This window comes from Oryctolagus cuniculus, chromosome 10 (genome assembly GCF_964237555.1).
Source record: "Oryctolagus cuniculus chromosome 10, mOryCun1.1, whole genome shotgun sequence".
In the NCBI taxonomy this organism is placed as follows: domain Eukaryota; kingdom Metazoa; phylum Chordata; class Mammalia; order Lagomorpha; family Leporidae; genus Oryctolagus; species Oryctolagus cuniculus.
In genome coordinates this window covers 108938386-108957735 of record NC_091441.1, presented here as the reverse complement: position 1 = coordinate 108957735, position 19350 = coordinate 108938386, and the positions used below count along the sequence as shown (strand labels likewise).

Here is a 19350-nt window from a genome sequence, read left to right as displayed (position 1 = left end):
GGTCACTCCAGGCCCAATTCTCAGGTGGGCAGGGAGCAGACAGACGCCCAAGTGCAGAGCAAGCCAGGAGGGGAGGGAGAGCCTGCAAGCCCTCCAGATCTCCACTTCCTGTGTGCTAGCACCACCAGCTGCACCCCACTCCAGACGCCTGTATTTCCAGCAAACTCCGGGGGCCCCGCGGCCTCTCCGGGGATCCTTCCCGGGTTTTCAGCCCAACCTCCGCACCTCCAGGTGCTGAGACGAGATCTCAGCCCTCCAGCCTACACAGAGAGCCCAGGCTTCTTATTCCTATTTCCCAGATGAGGAAACTGAGGATCTCAGAAGCCATGTCCTCCCTGAGGCCTCTGAGTGGCGAAGCTCCTGGGCCTGCAGGGCCTGTACAGGACCTTGCCCTCTGGCTGCCCAGCGTGGGCACAAGGACTGAAGACTGCCCCGCCCCTCAGCCTTTCCTGGGGTGAGGGTGAGGGCATCGTTCTACCACAAGGCAAGCTTGGGGGACCCTCACTCCCCCAAGCAGCAGGGAGGGCTCGGAGAAGGTCTGGCCACCACCTGTGGCACGAGGGAGGACACTCTCCTTCCACATCCACAGAGGGCCCTGGGGACAGCCTTCCAACCCACAAACCCCACTTCAGAGCCAGGCCGGCCTCCCTTGGCCAGACTAGTCGCACACAGACACCCTGAGCAGGGCTGGCGTGGTGGCACAGCGGGAAAAGCTGCTGCCTGTGATGCCCGCATCCTGTGCGGGTGCAAGTTCATGACCGCGCCATTCTACTTCCCATCCAACTCCCGGCTACCGGCCTGGGAAAAGCAGTTAGGACGGCCTAAGCGCCTGGGCCTCTGCACCCACGTGGGAGACCCTGAAGAAGCTCCTGGCTCCTGGCTTCAGCCTGGCCCAGCCCCAGCCACTGCAGCCATCTGGGGAGTGAACCAGCAGATGGAAGATCCCTCCCTCCCTCCCTCCCTCTCTCTCTCCCTCCCTCTCTCTCTCTAACTCTGACGTTCAAATAAGTAAACAAATACCTACCATTCCCACACATACACACACATACACACATGCACACCCAAACAATTGCGCACATCCATGCAGACCCCTCCCCAGTAGGTGTCTGGGGGTGCTCCACTGTGCTCATGCCTGGTCTCAGGTGGCCGGGCCCACAGAAGATGTGTCTTGGCACAGGGTCACGTGATGAGTGAGGCTCAGGCTGGCTGCGACCCCATCACCCCCTCCCCCACCCCAGGCCAGGACTCAAGGATCACGGGAAAGGACACCTACCCCCGGCTCCCTGCAGGGGAGGTCAGGAACCCAGACACCAGGCAAGGCGCAGCTCAGCTGTAACGCAGGCTCTTTCGCTAGAGGAAGCATCGCCAGGTTGCCTGCGGGCCCCATGCCGGCCCTGGCACTCTCACATCAGCCTCAGGGGGAAGCCAAAGAACAGCACAGCAGGGGCACAGCGCACAGGGCCACTGCGTGCCCCGGGACTGTGACCTCCCTCCTCCCGGGTGTCCCCGACAGGCAGGCCCCACCGTCGTTCCCACCTCGAAAAAGAGCGAGCCAGGGCTCAGAGAGGTGAGGGCACTTGTCTGCAGCCACACAGCAAGTAGGGGCCAAGAGGGCAGGTGGCTTGGGGAGGCTTGGCTGTGCTACACTGCAGGAGGCAGCCACAGCCAAGAGGGCGCGAGGTGGGGGTAGGGGGTGGGGGGCCCATGGAGCCAGAGCAGGCAGCTCTGGACGCAGCCCTGGGGGCCACAAGAGGAGCCAGGTCCCCTGAGACCCCCAGTCTCCTCCTAAGGACCCTGCTCTGCCTCCAGGCCCCTTCTGTGGGTCTCTCGCTACAGCCTCCTCTGTGAGAACCGGGACAGCCCAGGGGACAAGCGCGATGGTGACAGGAAACCCTGCTGCAGAACCCCAGCCCACCAGCGGCCCTCCCCTCCCTGAGAAGCTTGGTCAAGACCCCACCCCTCACCCCACCCACAGTGTGCTCTGCCAGCCGCCTCCATTCAGCCCCAGCCAGGTCTCCCGAGGCGAGGCGGAAGCGGCCCATTTACCCGGCACTGTGTTCACGTGGGGCCAGGCAGCCGGCAGCCCGGGTGTGCCTGCCTCCACTCAGCTCCTCCCCAGGGAGGTTCAGCGCAGGCAGAAAGGGGTTTCCCTCCCCGAGGTGCTGGGGAGAAGGTCTCAGGTTGATCTGGAATGAGCAGTGAGTTTTCCTCGGAACATACAACACCTTGGGCAGGTGTGTGTGTGTGTGTGTGTGTGTGTGTGTGTGTTTACAGGTACCACGGCGAAGGGAGGGAAGATGGGAAAGCAAGAAAAAGAGTTCTTGTTTATGCATCCCTGGCAGGGTGAAGACTGTACCCTGAGCATCCGGGGTTCTGGGACTTACCCAGCACACACGGGCAGCCCAGCGCCGGCCCCCGGAACCTCAGATGTACAGGCACCAAGATGCCAGGTGCTGTGCTGGTGCCAGGGCCAGCCAGGGGGGCCTGGGCTTGCCTTCCTGGTGCCTGAGTCACGTGCCTCTGCCCTCTGTCTACTGCCCTAAGGTGCCAGCTCCATCCAGCCTTGCCCCAAACTGGCCACGCTCCCCCATAACCGCAAGCATAGCCAGTGGCCTATCTCTAGGCTCAGTTTACCCCTGCCCCCTACACAGACACACTTCTGAGCTCCTCTGCTAAATGCGCAGTCCACGTGTGGCCATGCCACAGAGCCTGGCTGCTCACGACCCCCAAGGCTGACTCGCGGGACAGACGCTGCTGTGGGGCTGGCGCCACCACACGGGAAGCTCCGAAGGGGAACACAACCCAGAGGCGGGAGTCATGGAGCCCCTGGGTCCTGATAGGGACCACTGGGATCCCTGTCCACTCGTGTTTCCGTCCTGCGAGACCCCGAGACCCCTGAGGGATAGGAGAGCACTTAAAAAAAGAGTTCACAGGAAGTGAAATTGAAAGATGAGTTTATCTGGGGGCAAAAGAACTTTGAAATCCATGCATCCCAGGGTCCAGAAAAGTCCACAAGAAAAGTGTGTGATGAGCAAACCGAGCAGGGATTTCAAAACACTTTCATACCAAAAGGAATCTTTCCCCAAAGATGGCGCCGTGCCCTCTGCACTCCCTCAGCCCCCGCCTGGCTCCCTTTCCTTCCCGCATGCATGTGCGGGGGTTTCTGAGGTCCCAGCCCCTCCTCCAGCCCCCACAGCCAGGAGAACCCAGGGAAGTGCGGGTCACAGATGCGCCAGGTGCTCTACTACCTTACATGGTCCATGTATCCACCTGCACCGCCAGAATGCTCAGTACCCCCTGACAGACAAGGAAGAGGATCAGAGAGGCTGAACAACCTGCTCCAGGCCACACAGCCGCCGGGCAGCAGATAAGGGGGTGGTTGGGCTCTCCCGCAGGGGAGCCCCAGGAAGAAGTGATAATCCCCATCTGCTGCACCCAGCCTGTCCCAGGGCAGCGTGGTTCACCTGCAGCCCTGGAGATGGTCGGAGACTGTGGCTCGACCCAGGATTGGGGGTGCCTAGAGAGACTGGGGGACATTTCTCTCCTAGGTGACAATGGAGAGAAAGAGAAGGCAAACACACCACGTTATCGTGGGGCCTCTGAGCCATGCAGACACTGCCCAGGGCAGATGGGCCGCGGCCACGACAAACACACGACTTCCCTCGTTCACGTTGCCAAACAGATGTGGGGACAGGAGTGAAGCCGAGAAGACATCAGGCGGCTGCTGAGCACCAGGCTGCTCTGCCGAGCGCCTTCACCCCTCCAAGGCCAGGAGTTGGGGGCAGGGGGCACCCAGCTCCAGGCCCCAGTTCCCTGAGCTTGGTGCCCCAAGCTCATCCCCAGGAAATGGAACACACAGAAGAGGGAAAGCACGCGTAGGCAGCAAGGGCCCGGGGGCTGCACCCTGGGATCCAGGCTGCATGGGCCCTTCCCTGTCCTGCCTCTACTTCAGGTGGTAACGAGCTGATCTGTTGACAGCCCAGCTACGGAACAGCCCATCTGCAGAACGCCGTCAGCATCCCAAGTCCTTGCTTCCTGGAACCTTTTGTTTTAGTCAACGGGTTTCCATCTTTGTCTCCAAAATGGCATTTGCAGGAATGTTCCGTTTGCCACCGTCCCAGCTGTCTGATGGTGCAGTGGGAAGGGGTGGGGCGGGGGCAGGAGGACATGCGAGATCTGAGAATGGCTGGCTCCTTGCACGTGGAGCCAGAGGGCAAGTTCACGTGCACACAGCACTTCCGTCACCAAACAGACCCGTCGTCCTGTGTCCCCTGTTCATGACCAAACGTGGTCCTGACCCTTCTCTAGTGTGCGATGAGGTCCGTGACTGACATGATTTATGCGTGTGCACGCACACACACACACACACACACACACCGCAGAGTCAAAGAGGAAAACCACCCAGAGTGAAACAATGGGAGATCCGGCACGCTCGCAGTGGGCGTGAGAAAGTCGGGTCGCCCGCTGCGAGAGTGACAGAGGCTACCGACAGTGACGGATGCTGGGCTGGCTGGGATGCTGCCCTGGGTGACGCGAGGCTCTGAATGGTGACAGCTCTTGGCAGGGCGCCGAACTTATCAAAGCCCAATCTTCCCTGGACTGCAAGAGCAGTGGCATTCCTGGAAAACTCAATGTATAGCCAAGGCCCGGAGATGCGCTCGGAGCCTTAGATGGCAACAGCAGGGAGGGCCCAGGTTCAGGAACTACACGGGATCTGCTGGCCATGAGCATCTTGGAGCCCTCAGGCCCGGGGAGCTCTCGGCAGCGAGGCCTGCCCTGCCCCCCGGGGCTACTCCTCTCTCCATCCGCCCTCCTTTTGGGCTGTGCTCCTGCACCCCAGCGGCCGGCTCAGCCACTGCCTAAGTGCCACTGAGGGACGCAGCCACACAACAGATCTGGACGGAGAAGCAGCCACAGCAATGATGGTGAGGCAGGTGGGGGCCTTCGTCCAGCCAGCCTCCCTTCTCCTGCCCTCCTGGAGGCCCTGGGGCAAGCCGGGAGTCAGGGGTTCCCCCAGAGACAGACAGAGAGAGAGAGAGGTCCTCACCTCCTGCCCCCACCAAACCAGCCTTTGACCAGTTCAAACCGAGCCGCACACAGCAGAGCCTGGAAAGAACAGACGGCTTCCCATAGCAGCCTCGCTGCCGGAGATGCTTCCATGATAAACACGTGCAGAAAGGCACGGAAATCCTCCAAGGACCCAGAGAAACCGAGACTCGGGACAGGGAGGGAGGGAGCGGAATCCACACTGTGCAGCGGCTGGCTCGGCGCCGCGTGCATGAGTCATCGCCCGGTAAGGTAAAGCAATGTGAAAACCCAATAAATACGTGAGCATCAGTTCTAAGCACACGTCATCATGCATGCCTGGCTAACTCAAAAGCACGGTGAGAAACCGCCTCCCACCACAGGACGGCTGTCGCTGGGATGACTGAGCAGGGGCCAGTGCCAGGGCACAGCACTGGCTAGGCCACAGCTTGTGACACCTGCATCTCATAGCGCTTGCAGCCCTGGCTGCTCCACTTCCAGTCCAGCTCCCTGCTTATGTGCCTGGGAAAGCAATGGAGGACAGCTTAAGAGCTTGGATCCCTGGGACCCACGTGGGAGACCAGGATGGAGTTCCAGGCTCCTGGCTGTAGCCTGGCCCAGCTCTGGCTGCTGCAGCCATCTGGGGAGTGAACCAGTAGATGGAAGACCTCCTCTCTCTCTCTCTCTCTCTCTCTCTCTCTGTTGCTTTGCCTTTCAAATAAATACATGCATATTTAAAAAAAAAATAAGAAAAGAAGTGACGGGGAGGTCGTGGAGCAACAGGAGCCCTCGTGCACTGTGGGAGGCCGTGAAACAGCTCAGCTGCTGTGGGAAATGGCACGGCGGTTTCTCGGGACCCTTCCATAGAATCTGCAGCGATTCCACTGCCAGCGACCAGAGCCTCGCCCTCCCGTGTTCACAGACAGGGCCACTCCACCTTGCCCCAGGTGCCCCTCCCCTAATTGTCTCCCCAGCCCTCGCCTGGAGCTGCGGGGCTGCAGCAGGTGCCTCAGTGGCCCTGTCTATTCTGTCAGTGTTGCGTGGGCAGAGCTGACCTGGCTGTTGACCGTGACAGCCCCACCAGGCCTGGTCCAGAGAGCAGGGGCCCTGATGTCCACCGTGGGCTGCAAGTGACAGAAAGAGCTGGGCTCCGGGAACCCCCTAAGGGGCTGGCACTGCTCCTGCCTAGCAGCTGTTGGCTCCCCTCCCCCCATCCCCACTCCCTGTGTGGAACAGTGGACCCTGTCAGTCTGGTTCCAAATGATTCTGGCCCAGAGAAGGCAAGAGGCCCACCCAGGGTCACGCAGCAAGCAGGGCAGAGCTGGGGTGCAGCATCCTCCATCTGCTGAGAGTCCAGCCTCAGAGACCAGGGGCAGGGGCTTACGGGGAGAAGTGTGGCACGTTGGAGTAGCACAGAGCAAGAGCCAGCAGCGCGGCGAGGACGCACAGGCAGGGGCTGCCTGATCCGCAGGCATTCAGGGCACGGCAGCGGGTCCAGAAGCCAGCCTGGGGGCGGCACAGGCAACAACGCCTCCAAGGCTGCTGCCGACTGTGAGCAAACGGGTCTCATCCACAGGCATCCGGGGCTGGGCTCCCCGCCACAGAGCGCCTCACACAGCTGGCGAAGGAAGGGTCTGGAGCCAGGCAGCCCCACTGGCCATGACCCTGAACGAGCCACGCTCTTGCAAAATGGGATGGAACCACCTGCCAGTGAGCTTTTGCTGCAGCTCTTAGAGGCCAAGGTAGCAAGCAGGGCCCCACGGAGCAGGGTTCCAAGCCCTGGGGACACGGGCGCCCCTGAGAGGCAGCAGCAAGGGTTGCCAAGAAGGGACAAGGACCGTCTGATCCCCACAGCAGCCCAGGAGGACGGAGTCCTGTCCCCACTGCAGAGACAGGAAATGCAGGCAGTGCACCTGCCTAGGGGCCCTGGGGATGGGCTGCTGACAACTGGGGGACCCAGGGTGCCTTGTCCTGCCCTGAGGCAGAGGGGTCAGTCCAGGTGATGGCCCAAATGCCTCACCTGCCCCTTGGGGTCCTCTGTTGGAAGACGGCGGCAGGGGTAGGATGGGGTGGTCGGCAGGCGCTGTCGCCCGTATGGCTGGCAACGACCATGCCATGCTCAGGACAGTGCCCTCCAAACGCATGTGCTGGAAATGAGCCCCCAAGTGCACACGCTGATGGAGGCGGGGCCTTTGGCAGGTGATTGGGTAGCACAGGAGCCTTGTAAGCAGAGGAGGAGAGACCAGAGCCAGCAGCCGGCCCCATGTCGCCGCAGGACGCCCTCGGCCATGCTGTGACACGGCGAGAAGACCCTCGTCGGCTCTGGGACGTCCCAGCTCCAGCAGCGTGTGCTAAGCAAATCGCCGTTGTTGATACATGATCCTGTGGTATGCACTGAGGGGTGGAGACGTCCGGCCCGTGGGCCACACGAGGCCCGCGAAAGCATCTGGCCTGGCCCAGCCACCACGGCTGCAGGCGGGACCCGAGATTCACTGACTCCGCAGTGGCCTCATTGCTAAGTTGATCCTTTGTGTGACCCGCGGATGACGCTATAAACATCCAAATGGCCCTTGGCAGAAAAAAGGCTCCCCACCCCTGAAACACGGAACAAGCAAAGCTGTTCCAACAGAACGTCCGCTTCCCTGAGCCAGCCCCAGAGCACCCAGTGCGGGCGCAGGCCTGGACCCTGGCCTTGCCGAGGGCCGGGGGCGCTAAGTCTGCAGGCCCCAGGCTTGGGACACCCCTCTGCGGCCGGGAGACCCCCACGAGGTTCCGCAGGCTCCCTGCCCCAGGCTCGTCTTCACGTGCTCAGCCCCCAGCAGGACGGAAGTCCCTTTCTCCAGGGCCTCCCCAAGCTGCCCTGGCCCCTGGCCCTCTACGCTCACCCCCACCATGCTTCTCCCAGCTCGCTGTGCTCCGGCCACGCCGGCCCCCCTGTGCACCACTACCCTACCTAGCAGGGCCTTTGCACTTCCTGTTCCTGGCACCCGGAGCCCCTTTCTTTCTCCAGGCTGGTTTCTGCTGATCATCCAGATCTCAGCTCAGAGGCCACCTCCTCCAAGAAGCCTTCCTTACTTCCTAAGCAAGGGGCCCTCCAGGTCAACTCTTGGTCCCTGCCGGTTTGGGGCACTGTGCCTCTTCTTTTCTTCACCTCCCCTGCAGTGTCCCAGGAAAGCAGCTCTCTCTCAGCTGCTGCTCCCAGCACCCAGCACTGGGCCGGAGGTAAACACTGGGCAGGTGCTCAGTGAACACGTGCTGAGTGCAGAGACCTAGTGGCCTGGTCCTGGCATGTCTCACCCTCTCGGAGTGACAACAAGAGCCCACCCCCATTAATCCTCCCCCCAGGTCTTCAAAGGTCACATGGATGTGGCAGCGTGCTCCCTACGCAGCCCAGGGCCAAGAGCACCACCCACAGCGACCTCTTCAGTAGCACTGCTGGGTTCGCACACAGGAAGGGCTACTGGCCGCTGCACATGCTTGAGGGTGAAGACGGCCTCGGGTTCTCTCCTTGTCTGTGGCTCTGTGCCCCTCTGTCACCCTGGAGCTTGCACAGGTCGCCCCAGGGAGGACACTGGGCAAGGACCCTGCACCTCGTGGGAGCGGGCGCCTCTCAGGCCCGCCTTCTGGGATGGTGCTCTCTTAAGCCACAGGCTCAACAGGCCACAGCAGAGAAGGCCAAGGGCAAAGCCATGGGGCGAGCTCCTGGGGGAGGGGGGGGGGGATGGGCTGAGAGCTTCGGCAGACAGGCCGGCTCAGAACACAAGGGGACGGCGTGGGGTCCCCACCACGTGGTCCACTCCACCTCCCCTTCCTCCTTTACCTTTTGTGCACCTGCCCCCAGACACGGGGGAAAGCAGAGCCGGCCCCGCCCCTGACCGGCAGACTGGGCTGGTGAACAGCAGGCCTGAGGCTGACTCCTGGGCTCCTGCAGCAACTCCCTCCTCCAGCCTGCAGTTCCCCGGCTGCCCAGAGGGAGGCGGTGTTCTGCAGGATGCTGTGCACTGCCAAGGTCTTGGGAAAAGGCTATGTTCTCCAGGGTTCCACCAGGGTTCCCTGGCCAGCCTCTTCCCTCTGCAGTCCAGCAATAGAACTGTGGCCCCCAGCCCTGCTCAGAACCCTTCCATGGCTCCCCACGGTCCAGCGCCTGCACAGAAATCCCCTGCTGGCTCTCAAGACCCTGGACCCTGCCCACGCCCCAGCCTCATCTCTGACCTCCTTCTCTGGACTTGAGCCAGACAAGACTGCTTTCAGCAGAAGCCTTGAGTATAATGGAGTTGGGAGAGCTGGGCTTTGGGACCTATTGCCTGGTTCCCAGTCCTGGCTGGGGCCCCGATTAGGTGTTGCCTGGAGCAAATTATTCTGGGTCTCAGCTGCATGGTCTGGGTAGCGGGATAAGAAGAGCCCCACCCCTCAGGGTCAGTGGGAAGGTCAAATGAGCTAATGCCTGCATCACGCTTGGCACACAGCCTGACAGCTCCACACCCCCAGTGCCCCTCCCCTCCTGACTCCCTGGCAAGGCCCCGGTTGCTGCACGTGTCTGCCGATGGCGCCGGGAGCACACCCTGTCTGGATCATCTTCTTGGTGCTTCGCCCTGACCTGGACTACTCACAGCTCTCTCCCCAGAGGCCTGCAGGCTCCCAGACTGCAGTCCAGCAATGGAACTGCGGCCCCCACCCCTGCTCAGAACCCGTCCATGGCTCCCTGGCTCTGTTCCCCCACCCCCACACCCGGCTTCCTGCGTGCTGGGCACACGATCCACACAGATTTCCTGAGCACTTCTGAGATTATCTCAAAAAGTTCATGGAAAATGGAATTAAAAGAAAAGTTTATTGGGCAGATCTTTAGCCTGGCACTGAAGGTGAGAACTAAGACGCCCGAGTCTCACATCGGAGCTCCTGGTTTGGTATCCGGCTCTGGCTCCTGGCTGCAGCTCCTTGCCAATGTTAACCCCGGGAGGCAGCAGGGATGGCTCAGGTCGTTGGATCCCTGCCACCCACATGGGAGACTTGGATTGAGTTTCCAGGTCCCTCCTTCTGCCTGGACCCCAGCCACTGCAGGCATCTGGGAAGTAAACCACCGGATAGAAGCTCACACGTGCTCTCTCTCTCTCAAATGGAAAAAAAAAAAAAGTTAAACAAGTTGACTGCAGTGCAAAAAAAAATTTGAAATCCATAAACTTTTTGAGGACCCCCTCCTTGCACAGATGTCAAACAGCTTTTGCAGGGCCAGCGCTGTGGTGTAGCAGGTACAGCTGCTGCCTGCAGTGCCACTATGGGCACTGGTTCAAGTCCCGGCTGCCCCACTTCGATGCAGCTCTCTGCTGTGGCCTGGGAAAGCAGTAAAAGATGGCCCAAGCCTTGGGCCCCTGCACCTGCGTGGGAGACCCGGAGACTCAGAAGAAGCTCCTGGCTCCTGGCTTTGGACTGGCACAGCTCCAGCTGTTGCAGCCACTTGAGGAGTGAACCAGCAGATGGAAGACCTCTCTGCCTCTACCTCTCTGTGACGCTACCTCTCAAATAAATAAAAAAATAAATCTTTTTCTTTAAAAAAAGAAAAGAAAGCTTTTGTACCAGAGCTGGAATGGTGGCAGAGCGGGTCGAACCACAGCTTGTGACCCCGGCGTCCCACATCCGAGGGCCAGGTCAAGTCCCGGCTGCTCTGCTTCCGGTCCAGCTCCCTGCTGATACGCCTGGAAAGACAGCGATGACGGCCCAAGTGCTTGGGGCTCCTGGCACCCATGTGGGAGCCCCGGATGGAGCTCCTGGCTCCTGGCCTCAGCCTGGCCCAGGCCTGGCTGTTGTAGCCATGTGGGGAGTGAACCAGCAGACAGAAGAGGCTTCTCTCTCTGTCACTCTCTGCCTTTTTGGTGAATTAATTACTCTTAATTTCTTTCACACTGAAATGAATTTCCCTCCTACACTCTATTTCCATGAACTTCCGGAGCTGCCCTTGTGCCGCAGGCTGGCACTTCCCTAGGGAAGTGTCACCTAGAGACAGCGGAAGCTCTGACACAGCCAGCGCCACCGCCCGCACAGACACAGTGACATTCTGATGGCAAAGACGGATTGAGCAACAAGCAAGCAGGATGCACAGCACAGTGCAGACGGGGTGTGCTGGGCGGGCAAAAGGCAGGGTGGATGGGCAGCTTTAGACTCGGTGGACAGAGCCTAGCCTTGGGGGAAGAGGAGGGGGCCAGGCAGTGAATGAATGAATGAGCCAGTGAGTGAATGAATGAATGAATGTGCAGGCATAGGAGGGTGGGGAGTGCTTGCTCATCGCCTCCACTGAGCAGCTCGGCTCTACTGGGGCCCAGGAGACAGCGTGCCCACGAGGGCAGAGCTTACTACGCACGTCCCCACACGCGGCAGAGACAGAGACCATGGGGCGAGGCGAGGGGACTGGCTTTCATTAAGACACCGTTAATTAAGCTGTCAGCAGAGTAATGACCTTGGTTGTTAGCAAGTTTGATTAAGGAACTGCCTCTTGGAGGCCCCATGCTCTTCTCTCTTTGGATGGAGGATTCTCGCTCGGTTCAGGAGCACCCCTGCCTTGCCATGCACAGGGTGGGCGGAGCCGCCTGGCCCGGACCAACGTGGGGTGGGGAGGCCTGCACTGCCAGCCGAGCAGCAGGAAAGAGCCCCTCCCCCTCGGGTCTCAGTTTCCTCCTCTGTATAATGGGATGGATAATACCACAGCTGGCAGCAGCTGGTTAAGGACCAATGAGGCCAGGGCAGGCATGACGGTACAGGGGGTTAAGTCACTGCTCGGGACGCCTGCATCTCACACTGGGGTGCCCGGGATCGAGTCCCACATCCATGTCCCATCCAGCTTTGTGCTAACGGGCCTGGAAGGCAGCGCATCAGGGCCCAAGTACTTGGGTCCCTGCCACCCACATGGAGAGCCAGGTGGAGTTCCTGCCTCCTGGCTTTGGCTTGGCCCAGCCCCTGCTAATGCAGGCACTTGGGGAGGGAACCAGCAGATGGAAGATCTCTGTGTCTGTTTCTCCCTGTCTCTCCGTCATGCCTGCCTTTTTAGTAAACAATAAATAAATAAATCTTTGGAGGGAAAAAGAATAAGGCGAGCAGGTATGAGAAAATGGTGAAACCGAGTCAGGCCACTCGTTGGGGGGCCAAGATGCTGTGGTGCTTGAGGTTCCGGGGAAGTTAAGCCTTGGGAACAGCAGGGCTGAGCAGCAGGTGCAGGGAGCGCCTGGGCCTGGGCCTGGGCCTTGGGGTGGGGTATAAAGTGACAAACACAGGCTTGGCGAGTACCCGCTGGGCAGCCACACCAAGGCCTGCTCCAGGGTCTCAAAACTCTTCTATAAAAATGAATCTTAACGGAGAAGGGGACTGGGGATGGGAGAGGGAGCAGGAAGTGGGGAGGGAGTGGGGGTAGGAGGGCAGGTATGGTGAGAAGAGTCACTGCATTCCTATAAGTTGTACCTAGGAAATTTGTACTCATTAAGTAAAAGATTTCTAAATAAATAAATAATCTTTAAAAAAAAAAATGAGCGTGGCTCCTGCTCCAGCTGCCCAACAAACAGGCTTGGTGGCAGCGTGGGGGAGGAGAATGACCCGGATGCCATGACGTCGGGACTGGGGGCGCCCGAGAGATGACAGAGGGTGAAAGACCCACAGAGAAGGGACCAGGGAGCACAGCCCCCATAGGCCCAGCCTTCTCCCAGGCAAGCAGGCTCAGCAGTCCTGCCACGAGCCACGCGCTCAGATGCAGGTTTCCAGCCGCCCCACCCCCGTCCCCACCAACAGACTGAGTCAGGCTCTCGGGGAAGGGTACTGGAATCCGTGTAGCAGCGGTGCCCCTGGCCAAATCACCATGGCAGAGGCTCGGGCCGCGCTGCCTCTGCGTACAGCAGTGTTCCTACAACAGCGACCACAGCCCAACGTCAGAAGCACCTGCGGCTCCGCCTCCCTCTGACCACGAGCCAGGACTCCAGGACAGGTGCATTGTCCATGCTGCCCAGGTGATTCTAATGTAGAGTCCAGGCTCAGACCCCTCACCCCCTGTCGAGTGGATGCCAAGGTTCCAGGGAACGCTGCCAAGCCTCAGTTTCTCCATCTGTAAAATGGGAGGCTCAGTGCCAACCCAGGCAAAGCTGTTGTGAGGCTGACATGAGCAGGCAATGGAAGCGAGGCCCTGGGCTGGGTGCCCTTCACACCGTCTGGCACACAGCACCCCAATGACACCTCCGCTCCCCCAGGTCTACCAGTCCCTGGAAGCTGAGACACTGCCCAGCACCAGGCTCCCAGGCTCCAGCAAAGGTGTGGCAGGGACAAGACAGCGGCCTCAGGAGGACCTGCTCCTGGTGACGCGGTGGAAGCTCCACGCCGGGAAAGGGCTATTTGTTTCCAGAAACACAGCCAGGGCCTCGGCACGGGGAGTGAGAGCTCCGGTGTGCACCACGGCGAACCAAGCTGTGGGCCCTGCCATCCAGAGAGCCGGAGCTCGGGGCTGACGGCAGACACGGCCGCTGTCACCGCCGCCGAGGGCTCCTGCTCCGGCGCTGACGCAGCAGCTCGGCGTGTTTATTTCCTTCACGCTCACCGAGCATCAGCGACACGGCCGCCCTCAGGGGAGGGGAGGAGGTGCTGCGGCTTCATCAGGGGCGCCACAGGTCCTGGCTGCCATACGGGGGCTCAAGAGAGCTGCAAGGCCTCGGGGTGCCCCCTCAGAGGGCCCCCACCAAAGCTGCAGGCCTCCCTTTCCTGGTCCTGGGGACTGAGCACAGTCGGAGAAGATGCAGGCCTGCTCGCCACCCTCTCAAGGTCTCGGGGCACTGGCTCGCCCCAGAAGGCCCTGGCACTCGGAGGGGGGAGGTGGAAGCTGGGGCTCTCCCCGCCCCCATCCCCAGGAGGAGGGCAGAAGTTGCTCACCCCAGAATAGCACAGTGCAGAGCCCCAGGGAGACGTGAGGGAAGCTGGCGTTCGCATCCCACTGGCCCCTGGAAGGCCGGCTCAAACAAGCATCTCCATGAGCGCCCGAGCCCGTGATGTCAGCACCCGCACAGACTTCACAGCTTCTGCCGCTGGCGCTGGTGAGGCCCAGCAGACGGGTCCCCTGCTGCCGGCCCAGAGAACCCCTGGGCCCCCCTGCTGGAGGCGGTGGGCTGCCCCTGCACCTGCCCGCTGACCTCTCAGCAGGCATGGCTGAAGCGGCAGCCACGGACGTGCGGGCCACGGCAGCGTCTTCCCACACAGGCGTGCTGCGCCCCTACCAAAAGCCAGTACAGCCTCAGTGGGTCTTGGAGCCCATCTACAAACTGGAAGGGGGGAGGGGGAGGGGGAGGGCAGAGGGGGCCACCCTCAGAGTCCTGGAACCTCACAGCCCACGCGACCTGCTAAAAGCCTTTTTTCTCATCATCATCACCGACATACACCAACACCTCAACACCTCGGCTGCAGGTGACAAACAGGCATCCCTCCAGGGGCCGGCTCCAACGCAGGCACCTGCACAGCGTTCGCCCCTTCCCCCCCGCGAGCCCCTCACTCCAGCTCCAAGCTTTGCTGTGCACCTGGTCGCCTGGCGCTCCAGGCATATAGCAGCCACCTACTCACAAGTAGCGTCTTCGGCAAGCCATCCTGGGTCCCTTCTCTCTCCCTCTGCGGCGGGGAAGTGGTAGGCAGGCAGCGGTAGGGCGCTCAGGCGAGAAGTGGAGGGGAGTAGGAGTCAGCCGAGGGGCGACTCACATTCCCGGGGGGTGCTAGCGGGAAGAGGGTGGCAGCAGCAGACTCCAAAGCGGCCCTGGGCACGCAGGACTCACAGGGCTCACAGGGCGCCCCGGAGCGTGCAAGGAAGGCGAGTCACCATGGTCTCCAAGCTGCGCGGGGGTGTCTGCCTCGCTGCTACCTGGGCGCCCCTCGGGATTCTTCCCTCCCGCACAGGCCAGGTGGCGGAGCGCGGGGGTGCGGCGGCGGGGGGCGGGGGGCAGCTGGGGGAGTCTGCTCCCGGCTCGCTTTTGCAGCATCCGGAGGAGGGGCGGCGCGCCGGAGCTTCCCCCCACCCCGCAACGCCCGAGGAGCAACGTAGTGCGGCCGCGCTGGACCAATCGCCGAGGCGCTCGTCGCCATGGCAACCGCAGCATCAGGCGCGGCTACCCGGGGCCGCACGCACCGTCACCGCTGCTGCAAAGTCACCGGTGGTGCTGGAAACCTGGAAATCTGTTGCTAAAATGCGTGTGCGGCTGGCGCTTTCCAGGGTGACTTCCCTGCCCCTTGGCAACGGGGAGCCCAGGGCGGGCTCACCTCCTGGATTCCAGGACTGGCTCTGTCACCTGCGGGCCCTGAGCCCTTGGCAAGCCGCTTCTCTCCTGCGAGTCTTGATGAGGCGACTGTAAAATGGGATCACAACAGCGATGGCACCGGGCTCCAGGGGTTAACCACTCACGGCGGCCACACAGCCCGAGCTACGGCAGCTGTGGCTTGTGTCAGTCATGCCCCAAAAGGCATTGGAGTGGGCCAGGGAGCATTCCCGGATGAGCTGAGGATTCCGTGCCTCCCTCCCATGCGCCAGGTGCTGTTATGGGACTGGAAACACAGCCAGCGATGAATAAGGCAGGCCAGGTCTCTGCCTTCATCATGTTTACCTTTGAAGGGGGAGCCAGGAAATAAACACGCAAGCCAATGTGTGATTTTGCATGGATAAGGGCCCAGTAGAAATAAATAAATAAATAAATAGAAGTGGAGGGAAAATGGAGGGAGGGAAAGGAGGCAGGGAATGCATCGACCTTACAGGGTGAGGCCGGGACAGCCTCTCCAAGAGAGCACAGGTGGGCGGAGGCCTGCATACTGGAAGACAGAGGGGAGGAGCTTTTGGGGCAGAAAGCTTGTGTCAAGGCCCTGGGGCAGAAATAAATCTGGGGTCTTGAGGAACTCCACACCAGCATGGTGGCAGGGGGTGAGCCACGGAGAGGCAGAGGTGAGAAAATCCTGCTTGTCCTCTCCTCCCAAGGTCACCGCTCTCCCACAGGGGTCTCACCCCTGTTACCGGATGCTCGTCTGATCAGTGTTTCATCTTCTAAATCGGGAAGCCCAGACCCATCCCACAGGTGCACGTATACCCACAAAATCTCGTCTCTCGCATTCGAATCTTGATGTCGCCCCACAATGTGATCACCCCGCTCTACGGAGAGGGAAAGGAAGTGGAGTCGGAGGTTTCCCAAGTGGCACAGCAGCACATGCGACAGCCACTCTGGCTCCAGACCTTCGTGCAAAGCTGCCTTGTGGGGTGGAACAAGAGAGAATGAGTGAATGAGCAAAAGAGGCCCCCTGCTGGGCAGCTCCCAGGGCCAGGCCCCTCCTTGCTGTCCCCGCCCACTCTCAGACCCACTGAGTTTAGAGAGAGAATGACGCTGCCTCCAGCAGAGGACATGCAGTTCAGAGAGGGTGAGCCCCCTGCCGGAAGCCACACAGCAGAAGCGGCAGAGGAGGGACGAGGAGTCCCTACAGGGCAGGGTCAGAGGTGACAGCACGGGGCCTCCTGACTCACCCTCCCAAACCAATCTTCCTGCAGCATGGGCCCTCCCTGGAAAGAGCGCTGTCGCGTGAGTCACTCACACATCTGCAGGCCCCGCCTCTCCCCTCGTGAAGTCCCACCAGGCTTCAGTACCAACATCAAAACACAGCCACAGGCACAGCCACGCGAGGGCTCCCTCGGCTTCAGGTCTGATTGCCTTACGATGTCGCTGAACACCCAGAGCAGGTGTAATCACCGCCGCTCCCGCTCGCCCACAACTGCCGAGCCACCTCCAGCCCACACCATGCGGCCCCAAGCCTGGGTTCCCACGAGGCCCCCTCCACGGCCTCAAAGCAGCCTTACTTTGGACACTTGCACGTCAGAGAGAGGGAAACCACAGCTCGCCGCAGGGAACGAGGGCGGAGGCCACTCCTCGCCTTCACGGGGGCCCGTGACATCATCTGCACGCTGGCTCCTTTTTTGATACCGCTTCCTCAGAAACTTAACATGCCCCAAGTGGGAAATAACAAACCATTCACCAAAAGGGGCAAGTACAGGGCCAGCGCTGTGGCATAGCAGGGAAAGCCACCAGGTGCAGTGCCAGCATCCCACATGGCCACCGGTTCGAGTCCCAGCTGCTCCACTTCTGACCCAGCTCCCTGCTGATGTCCTGGGAAAGCAGTGGCGGATGGCCGAGGTACTTGGGCCCCTGCCACCCATGTGGGAGACCCAGAAGAAGCTCCTGGCACCTAGCTTCAGATCATCCCAGCCCTAACCATTGCAGTCATCTGCGGAATGAACAGTCAAGATCTCTCTCTCTCTCTCTCTCTCTGTCTCTCTCTCTGTCTCTCTGTCTCTCCCTCCTCCTCTGTAACTCTGACTTTCAAATAATCTTAAAAAAAAAAAAAAACCAACAGGGCAAATGGCAGAGACCCTGGTTCTCAGACATGCACGTCAAGGTTGTAGGCTTGGATCCCCTGTTGCTCACGTTGCTACTTGGGCAGTGGTCACCAATATACCTGGACTGTCGTCATTTCTGACCTTCAGCGACCAGCACTAGGTCAGGTCAGGCACAGCGACACTCCACACACCATGGACCTGAGATTCTAACCTTGTCCCTGAGCTGAGAATCCACAGCTTCACCCCTCCGGTAAGTGGCAGAGGTCAGAGAGAGGCCCCGCCCAGGGGCACGCCCACATTGCAGGTGCATGACCCCCAGGCCTCAGAGCTGTCATCTGAGGGTGGGAGTCATCAGTCCCACTTTCCAGGTAGGAAGCCTGAGGCCCTGAGACTCCCCTAAGTCACACATTCAGGAACTGGTGTTGCTGGACTTTGGACAGAATCCTCAACTTTCCTGACTTCAGCTGTAACCAGATGCCCAAGGCGCAGGCAGGGAGTCAGCCAGCCCCAGGGCACAGCAGGAACCCAGCATTCTGACAGCCGCTCCGGCTTCAGGAAATCCCACCAGTTCACCCGAGCCCTGCCTTATCGCTGTGGATCGGGAGGAGAAGGCGTCCCCCCAGGCACCGGTCCAGAGACACTTCCCATCCAGGACACCACTCCCCGGCACGGAAAATTCCATGACAGGCGCATTCATGCCAAGCGTCCCTCCTGCCACCTGCGGCCATCTGTCCCTCAAGTGGGAGAAGCAGAATAGCATCTGGGAGGAGGGAGGCCAGTGAGGCTCGGAACGCGCAGTCAGTAGATCTGCAAGGTCTGACTCTTCCAGGCCAGGTGGTCTCGAAGCTCCAGGATTAAGTAGCTTCACAGAGGCAGGGGATGGGGAACGGGAGGTCGCCCCCCCTCCACCCCCATTCATGTCCATGGGCAATTCCGACTGTGGAACTTCAGAGCCATCAGCATTCCGACTCCTCAACTCCCAGAGCCACAAACAGTGCGTTTGGTTTTCCTTCGGCTGAAGCTTTCCATTTTAGAGAAACAAAATGTGAACTGCACCAATAACCTGAACACCTACTGTCCTTAAACACAGCGCTCGTCAGCACTCCCCTCGGTCTTACCCTCTCTCCACTTCTGCAGGCGGAGCTGCCGTCATGCGTTTGGGGCACATCCTTCCGCTTTCTCTGCGCATTTATCTGCATAGAGGAGGCGGTCTTCATAACATTTGTGGGAGAGAAGTAAAAGTTAAGCTTCTCTTGCTATTTAAATCCAGAAATCCACACACTCTGTTTTCATCACATGCATTCGTCATGAACTTCTTGAGGACCCTCCCTAAGATGCCCATGGAATATATAGAGTATCACAGGGACCCTGGAATATGGCATCATGTTATAAACAGGGGTGAACCAACGGCAAAGGAAGACCTTTCTCTCTGTCTCTCCCTCTCACTGTCCACTCTGCCTGTCAAAAAAAAAAAAAAAAAAAAAAAAAAGAAGCAGCAGCAGCAGCAGCAGCTTTCAAATATCTCAAGAGGCATTCGGATGAACATCATCCACGCTGGTGGTGCCCCACCACCCACTGGGAGAACCAGAATCAGATGATCTGGCTGGAAGCCCCGCCCCCCACTGCTTAGGCTCCACCCCTCCCAACTCCTCCCATGCTTCCATCTCCTCTACCACCCCCCACCATGAATTCACTCCCAAGGGAACATTTCCTATGCTGCTCTCTGGCAGAGAGGGAGAGGGAGAGGGAGAGGGAGAGGGAGAGGGAGAGGGAGAGGGAGAGATCCAGAAACCACATGGGCCCATGTGCACCTTTTTAAACGTGACAGCACATCACATGTCATTTCACAGCGACACTGCCCACTCAACAGCATACTCAGAAGAAAGAAGCATGGCACCTCCACACCACAGGATCTAACACGCCGAGTTTCCAAATCGCATGCATGGACTTGGGCT

At 60.2% G+C, this 19350-nt stretch overlaps 1 protein-coding gene across 3 annotated transcripts in view; it reads right to left on the bottom strand.

Annotated features, from left to right (window-relative positions):
- The window catches only part of IQSEC1 (IQ motif and Sec7 domain ArfGEF 1), a 296844-nt gene that overhangs the window by 149644 nt on the left and 127850 nt on the right, over positions 1-19350 (bottom strand). The window contains exon 1 of one of the 3 annotated variants that reach the window (XM_051852620.2): positions 14599-14811. The exons of the other annotated variants lie outside the window; for them this stretch is intronic. Coding sequence (XP_051708580.1) covers positions 14599-14621 — 23 coding nt within the window. The 5' untranslated portion in view covers positions 14622-14811. Of the gene's footprint in view, positions 1-14598; positions 14812-19350 lie in introns of those variants that run through there. 3 annotated transcript variants of the gene reach the window in all.